General features: G+C 39.1%; 1 protein-coding gene across 1 annotated transcript; it reads right to left on the bottom strand.

Annotated features, from left to right (window-relative positions):
- Positions 1–2,281: 2,281 nt before the first annotated feature.
- nceh1a (neutral cholesterol ester hydrolase 1a) lies at positions 2,282–8,392 on the bottom strand. The gene is made up of 5 exons (XM_053507460.1): positions 8,193–8,392; positions 6,135–6,360; positions 5,806–5,875; positions 5,540–5,711; positions 2,282–4,334 (listed from the first exon to the last, which is right to left on the bottom strand). Exons 1-5 carry the CDS (start codon positions 8,352–8,354, stop codon positions 3,642–3,644), a joined length of 1,323 nt encoding a protein of 440 aa, XP_053363435.1. The 5' UTR covers positions 8,355–8,392; the 3' UTR covers positions 2,282–3,641.
- Between the last annotated feature and the right edge of the window lie 282 nt (positions 8,393–8,674).

Raw genomic sequence — 8,674 nt, 5'->3', positions numbered from 1 at the left:
TCCTTACCTCAGAAACACTGCGCATGCGCAAGCTGCTTCCGCAGTCAGAGCCAATCTGCGATGTGGGCGGAGTTTGATCAGCCAATCACGAGTCACGGTTTAGGGGCGCGGCGTCATTCAGAGAGAAGTGTTATTACTAGCGACAACCGCCAGAGGGCGCAAATCAAAGTCTCGTGCAATTTTAACCTCAATTTTGACCCTGAGATTTAAAAGTGTAAATACATAAAAGGAAAAACATTTAATAGTGATTTTTTTTATTTACCACAAACACTCCCATGTTAGTTAATTAGTTGAGTATTATCTTTTCCTCACTGTAGCTTTATTTAATTTCACTCTATATATTATTTCCCTGTAGATAATTTCAGACAGTTAATTCCTACTTTACGAAAGTTCCTTGTGTCCCTTGTTGCAGTTTCACAAACCATCTGCAGTTGCTTTTTTGCACAATATTTACTAACAGCTATTTGCCCAAAAAATTTTTTATTTGCTGCTACTACAACTAGAAATGTTTACCGTTATCGTTTACCATCTGATGGACAATTTATCCGAACTACCTCACCTTAGCTCAGTGTACGGGTCGAGGTTGATGCTCTTGTTTTCACACACACTTAATGTTTTTTTCTATTATATATAGTTTCTAGATAGTTTTTTAAATTTGTTTAAGTACACAATTAAACCATGCTGTCATTTTTCATACATTTTTAACTATAAATGGACATTGCAGGTAGGAACTACAGCATCGATGGCCTGCACTATTATTGTTATTGTAATTGTTGTTGTTCTGCAAAATAAGATTATAAACTGATAATGTGGGCTTTAATATACCTATGTTTTTGTGGCTGTACTTAAATTAAGACAAACCTTATAAATGTCAAAGGACAAAAGCCTGTGGAAAAATCAAATGTTGCATACATTACAGAATATTTGTCACCTGTACCGCTTATATATCACCACCAGAGGGCAGAAAAGTCCACAAATCTTTAGAATCAACCCAATCACTGCATGAAAAGGGCCGTATATGGACCAGTAAAGTCCACTGGTTTTCGGATATACCCAGAAAAATACTGACAGAAAAATATCGAATTCCACGTCTGTATACGTCCACATCTGTAGCGGTTCAGTACACTGCAAAAACCGAAGTAACTGTGCAAAGAGCAGCATGAAAGTGACAATATAAATGTGTGTGTTTGTAAATGGCAAAGTATGCAATAGATATTTTTTTTTTATCTCAAAAATGAAATATTTAAAACAGATGTATGTTTTCGGCCAAAGCTTTAAATGATTCCCTCGGATCTGCTTTGTCAGGCTGCTCCATTGAATCTTTTCTCCTTAGGGTTTCATAATATCTCTTGCAGGATGCTGAACAGAACAAAACATATGAATAGCAACACTTCATTAAAAGTATAATCAAATGTCTAAAATGTACTTAAAACATTAAAAATACCTTTAAAACCTCTGGGTCACCATCAGCGAATCTCACACACAACTCCTTTAGAAGGTGTGAGGTCACTACATCTCATTGTGAGGGAAAGTTACCCTGTGACGAGGAGAAACCCCGACACGATTGTGTTACATTTATAATCACCATTTAATACAAAATACCAAAGATATTTTGTAATATTTATATAAAATTCACCCAGTTTGTGGCTCATATCTGTGCAAATGTTATTTTCAATTATACAGACGTTGTTCTGATTCCTGTAAATAAAGTTTTAACGACTTACACCAATTTCTATTGTTTTGCACAATAACTTATAAAGTGTGTCTGTTGACTTGAGTAACATGGTTGCCTCTGGATATTACATTTTTTTGTAACCTGGAAGTTTTTTTTTTTTTTCAAATTAGGCTCTTTTCATGCAGTGAACATAATTATATTTTTTATTCTACAAAAAACCCTGGGGTTTAAACTTAAATCATGAAAACAATCACGACAAATCAGTTAAGATGTTAACATACAGCATTATACTATAACTGTTAATACCACCTGGAGGTTTGACAGGTCGTGAGTGTTTGAGTGTTCTCTGATTAACTACACTTTGAGTATTTCTGGACATAAACTTTAACCTGGATTCCTTGATTTTCTGTGTGTGTGTGTGTGTGTGTGTGTGAAAAGGAAAAGCAGTGCATACAATGTACTAAATGTATGTGTGTACACTGTATCCATACATCCCATAGTTTATCAAAATAATTAATAAACACATAGTATATAACTAAAACTTGCAAACATTTACAGCTTACAATGTAGCCAGCATACAGTATTTTATTTACAGCCAATAAGAAAAATACAATTTTCTAAAGCTTGTACATAACAATGTAAAATATACATGAAAATGCAGAGAAAGTGGGAGAGCGAAAAATACATTTAATCATACTTTGTTGTTACTCTTTCGGCGGCTCGTGTTGACGGGTCGCCACTGCGGACCAACAACAGCTTGGCACAGGTTTTATGCCGGATGTCTTTCCTGATGCAACCCCTCTATACAAATATATAAACCAGAAATTGTTTGTTTGTTGGTGTCTTTTTGCGCAGGTGGTTTTGTCACAGGTGTCCCACAAGCGTTTCTTACCAGATGTAACAGTAGCTAGCATCATCTATGGTGAAAACTTGTACGTCACTGAATATAAGACTAGGCAGCGTCGTCTACGGTGAAACTGGTACATCAAGCCGAGCTCAGGGCTCCTGAAGCCCACGGTGAGGAGTGGCAGCGTGTTGACGGCACACTCCATTCGCAGGTAATGGGAGTAAATATAATAAGTTTATCAAGCGATTTCATATGGTAGCAGTCAAACATTTGGACATTGGTTTCTCGCCTGCCAAGCGGAAGGCCCAGGTCCAATTCCAAACCAATATCCAAACTTCAGCAGTGCCAGTACCAAGCCCAGATAAAATAGGAGGGGTGCATCAAAGAGGGCGTCCGACGTAAAACCTCTGCCAAGTTGTGTGAAGGTTGGATGGTCCGTTGTTATGACCTCACGCCGGGAGCAGCCGAATGAATAACAACAACATTCTAGAACAATACTATTTTTTTTTCAAAACTTTGAAATAACACATTTATTATTAGGTAATTAAGTTACAACAACAGCAACAACAGTCATTGGTTATTTTAAGACACGGAGGTCAGTTGTTCTGGAACAGTTTTTGCTAAAACAGTATTGTCAAGTGCATTTGCAAAACCATTTCAGCTTGTTTTACAGTGTAGTAAGAAATAGAAATCAGGAACGATCATGAAGTTAGAAGGGTGTTCAAACTTTTGACTGGCAGTGTAGATCATAGACATAGTTTGCAATAAGACTTAAGAAAGGAACGCAAGTCAGATGACTGTAAATATATTATGCAGTTATGTCCAGTACATAAATGCAATATAGAAATTAGAATGTGTGAAGAATTGTGATTCTGTCGATAATGTCTGTAATTTAGTTCGAAACTCACAATTTAGGTGTTTTGTAAGTACCTTTATATTTTTAATTGCTTTTGTTACATCATCAGCTTCTTAAACCTTCAGCTATAAATACTACAGAGATATTTTGATTTCAAATTTATTGTTCCATCCATAATCAGAGCTTAAAATTCTAAGATCTGTTATTTCTGTCTCTTCATTCTACACTCCTAGGTCAGGTGAAAGTGTGTTTAAAGGTCACATCTACAGGTGTGTGTCAAGCCACGCAACGTAATCGTCTATAGCTCGTATCCCTACAGAGAAGTACAATGGCCAGAAGGCAAAGCTCACGCAGCCGTGGAAGCAGTCGTCATAGTGTCGATGCATGACAGAGACGCCAGCAAACTCTAATCGCCGTATGTACATCATTCCATCATCTCTCAGCACGTCATGTTCGCATGTCATGATATAAGCAGGTGGCACTGTCTTCAGTACTTCCTGTTCGGCAAGCAGTGGAGCAGCCCGTGGGTCCAGCATCGCAGGGACGTCCTGTAGGACGGAGGGTGAACCGGTCTGAGGGAAGATGGCCCTATACTGTTTGCGCATGTGCTCAGGGATCATCGATGTCCAGTTGACTTTAGAGCGGTGAGGGTTGGCCTGAGAGTCATCCAATGCGGTGTGGTTGTTCAGGAGGATGGTGTCAAGCAGGGACCCGTCTGCACCCAGATACTCTAACCAGTACCGTGCCATCAGGTCACGGTAAAGGATGGGGATTCCCCAGTTCTGCTGGTAGGATGCCGTATTGAAGTCCAAAGGCTGAAGCACAGGATAGATCAACACTTGTAACTTAAACTTTACTCCACCATCTCCACTGCTGTTCCTTGCATCATCACGGATGTTGTTCATCACATTTTCACTGCTGCTCTCCATCACATCATGTCTGGTGTCTTGGCCAATCTAGACCAAAAGAAGGCAAGGAGAAATTATAACAACAATCTGAGTTTATTATGACCAATTTTTAGTCCGCTGCAAAGGATATGGCATAATGGGTAAGTTAGCTCATTGTTTAACTTACAGGTTCCTGACCCTGCTCCTGGACCCTGTATCCTGCATATTTAAAAGTTTTTTTTTGCTTGAACACACACGCTTTAGCCAGGAAATGCCATTTGTTACTGTAGATGCATTAGACATGAGCAGCGTGAACACAAACATGGTTGCAGTCTCTTTTCTGAGCAGACAGCTGAGCAAAGCTTAAGCATAGTGCAAGCAGAAAGCTGCCGTATTATTTGTTTTGAGAAATTACTATCTAAAAATTGTAGCCAGGGTAAAAACGTGCATGAAATCAATGGTGACATGCATTCTTGCCCCAGGTCACTTGTGCTGCCAAGATAGTGTCAAATTCTTGGCCATCAAAACTTTAGGAACTATTGCCAAAGTCTACAAAGCAACCTTCTGCTCCTTTTCCCCATCTATACTCATGTAGTGACAGCTGAAGCAATGGAGGAATCCCTTGAGATCTGGAATGGTCTAATTTCATCTGTTGGCTGCAGACATGTGTGTCCCAAAGGGGGTAAGATACGGAGGTTGTCTTGTTGCCTAAAACTTTAGACTACTGGGCCACTGATCAGGCTGTTAAAAGGTTAAATCCCAGCTCTACCACTGCCAATGTTTTGGACCTTGAGCAAGGTCATGACCTCAGGCTTGAAGTAAAATCCTTAGCACATGTTCAATGGGTTAGCCAGGCCAGACCTTCTTGGACACACAGTTCCCTCTTTTGTTTTATATGGTGGGGTTTTACAGTGTTATGATAACACACTGGACGGTCGCACAGACCAGTACTTAAGGAAACTGACTTTTTTTTTTTATGACCCGCCATGCCCTAAATAATGCCATGATAAATACATTCAGGCTATTTGTAGGTACCTGTTATAATGAAGAGTACAGCAGGGGCCAGAGCTTTATAAAAAGAAAAAACCCACAGTTATGTTACCTGGAATCAACTAGTGATTGCTGAAAAGTATGGAGAACCTATAACAACATGACCACACTCACTCTTTACCCATTATTTACACCAGGGATGACCAGAACAATCACTCCACCCTCCACAATGTTCTTTTCTTTTTAAATAGTAATAAGTCGGAGAAGGATGGGTTAAAGTTCACCCGTTGTGAGACTGCGGCAGCAAGGTTTCCCCCTGCACTGTCACCACACACAGCAACTCGCCCCGGATCCACAGAGTAATGTGCCAAGACTTCAGGTCGCAGGAAGTGACGTGCCACCTGCACACACTCCTCATACTGCACAGGGAAGCGTACGTCTGGGGCCATACGGTAGCTACATACAGAAAGGTGAAATATCATACACACATAACTTCACACAAACACACACAGACACACACACACACACACACACACACACACATACTTACTCCACTGTTACAACCACAGCGTTCAGCTTGACCGCCATTTTCCTACACAGCAAGTCGTAAGAACCCAGCTCTGCACAATAACAAACATTAGTTAGCGTGATAGCAATGACATCAACTTATATTAATTAGCAATACGGCTAGCAACCATAATTAGCAATAAGGCTAGCAACCATAATTAGCAATAAGGCTAGCAACCATAATTAGCAATAAGGCTAACGACCATAATTAGCAATAAGGCTCACTGAATATAATTAACCAGATGTCTAAATCAATGTAATTAGCAATATGGCTAACTGAACATGCTCCATCTAACACTCACACACACTTACTGGGTGCTCCGAGAGCCCACCCTCCCCCATGAATGAACAGTACAGCGGGTCTGAGTGTGTCGTCTCGGTGTTGAGGCAGGTACACACGGACCTGAACGCCGCCGAACTCTGTGTCTTTGATCTGAATGTTGTGAAACTCCTCCGGCACAAAGCGTTCAAAACTCCTGATTAACTCACTGAGGAGATGGAGATGATGGACAAGACCCAGAGAGTGTGTGACATCGGCCTAAGGAGGTATATATATATATATATATATATATATATATATACACAGTATGTATACGCACACACAGACACACACACACACACACACACACACAACGTTTTAATAACACACTTTATGTTTCAAAGACTCCTAAAAAATACACCTAAACACACAAACATAAAACTGTACATACACACCCAACATGCTTTATACAAACACACACACACACACACGCACACCCCCAGACACATTTTACACACTCAACACATACCACTCTGCACAAAAAAGCACATACAGTAATTACGTCACAAACACACACACACACACACACACACACACACCTAACACACACATAATGCACAAAAAAATACAAATACAAGGTATACACACAATTCAAAGCACAAAAACACGCACACTAATCTAAATTGCCTCACACAACACAAAAATGCATACAAAAACAATGTACACACACACACACACGCAACCACACTCACTATGTACAAAAAGCACACATACAATGTACACACAGTGCACAAGAAAATCTTTCTCTCTTTCACACACACACACACACACACTTAAATCCCCCACACACAAGACACTCTTCACTAGCAACCGTGCCACACACACACACACACACTAGCTGCAGTTGTGTAAATGATGAACTTTATAAACAGTTTAGCAACAAAATTCCTTCAGTTTTATATTACATTTCACCCAGAAGGGAAATACAGAAAACACACACACACACACACACACACACACACACTGACATAAAATGTGTATTGTTTAATTAGGTCAAAGCACATCAACAAACACAACATTTTACACCAGAAAAAAAAGAATAATGTTATTAGCAAAAAACAATAAGATCATTTTAACTAGCATGCACGCTAACTCACTGATCATGGCTAGGCAGGAAGCCTAGCGGAAACCTAGGTGTGAATGAATGGGTTGTTCATAAAGCTCACCATAATTAGCATAAAATAATAGATTAGCAATACGACTAATAGTCTTCTAAATTATATTATAAACTCATTTGTAACTTAAACAATATTCCATTTAATTTCATATAATTTAAATTAACATACACATCATCCTAATTATAACAGGAAATCACAGCGAACCAAACATTTCATGCAAACTGAACTGCTAATCCTGATCACTTAATTAGCATTTCCTGTTATCATTAGGATGATGTGTATTTTAATTGAAATCATATGAAATTAAATTATATAATTTTGTTGTTTATACACAAACTCATTGTTTGTTATATTTGGTGTTTAAGTTTATTCTACTAGGTGTTTAGCAGTACTGCTAATTCAGTAATATAAGTTCATTTATTTAATTTTTATTTAAGCCAATTCTGTTTCTTTAGCCTTGATGCTATTTGCATTGATTTAGCAGTACTGCTCAATTCTGTTCAGTTAGCATTATTGCTAAGTAAATTCAGTTAATTTGTGTTTCATGTGATGAAGGGATTATGCTTATGACCTTTTTAATTTTGGTCTTTCATCCCGTTCCAGTTCTCTCCGCCCACCTGTTTTACATTTTCAAACCTGTCACTTAAACCTGTCCTCCCTCACCTGCCTCCAGTGTTCGTACCACCTGCCCTTCATCCTTTCTAACCAGCTGTGCAACTTTTTTTTTCCATTTTACCCGTCTTCAAATTCTTGTCATTGTTTCTGTCCTACACACCTGTCACTTGGTAAACTCACCTGTCTCAATCTCTACAAACCTTTCAAAAGACATAATTCATTTTTCTAACCTTTCTCTATTTTTATATTAACTGAGGTATTTAATCTCGCCTCCCCTTTAGGTGGGTATTGAATGAGGTAATTAGTTGTTTTTCTTACCAGGTGAGTGGCGGTGCGGTATGTCGCCCCGACCAGCATGAGCTTCCATGGCTCGGAAACGGTCGCAGGTAAGGGCGTGTAGACGTAGTAGGACAGAGCGAGAGCTGTAATGAAAGCTGCACCACACAGGAGTTTCACCATCCTGGGAAGAGACGTGTTCATCAGTGATTCCTGCTTTGTGACTCTGCAGCGTGCTTTTATCTGCGACAGGGGAGTACTTCCAGCCAATCAGAGTGCAGCACTGTGAACTTTACATATAATATAGTGTCATAACAGCTGCATTAGAGTTCATATATTTAAACTGATATACAGTTACAATTAATATAAACTAGAATCATAAATAAAGAGAACTTTTCTTTTTTACTAGAATGTATTGGGATCATTCGTATGAGTGTGTATTTGTTCACTGTGAAGTCTGTGGCCTATGACACACATTACACTATCACAACAACATCGTCCTGACCCAGGGTGAAAGAGTTTGT

Source organism: Clarias gariepinus, chromosome 11, assembly GCF_024256425.1.
Source record: "Clarias gariepinus isolate MV-2021 ecotype Netherlands chromosome 11, CGAR_prim_01v2, whole genome shotgun sequence".
NCBI lineage: Eukaryota > Metazoa > Chordata > Actinopteri > Siluriformes > Clariidae > Clarias > Clarias gariepinus.
Note: the sequence above shows the minus strand (reverse complement) of the source record. Positions and strands in the feature narration are given on the sequence as shown.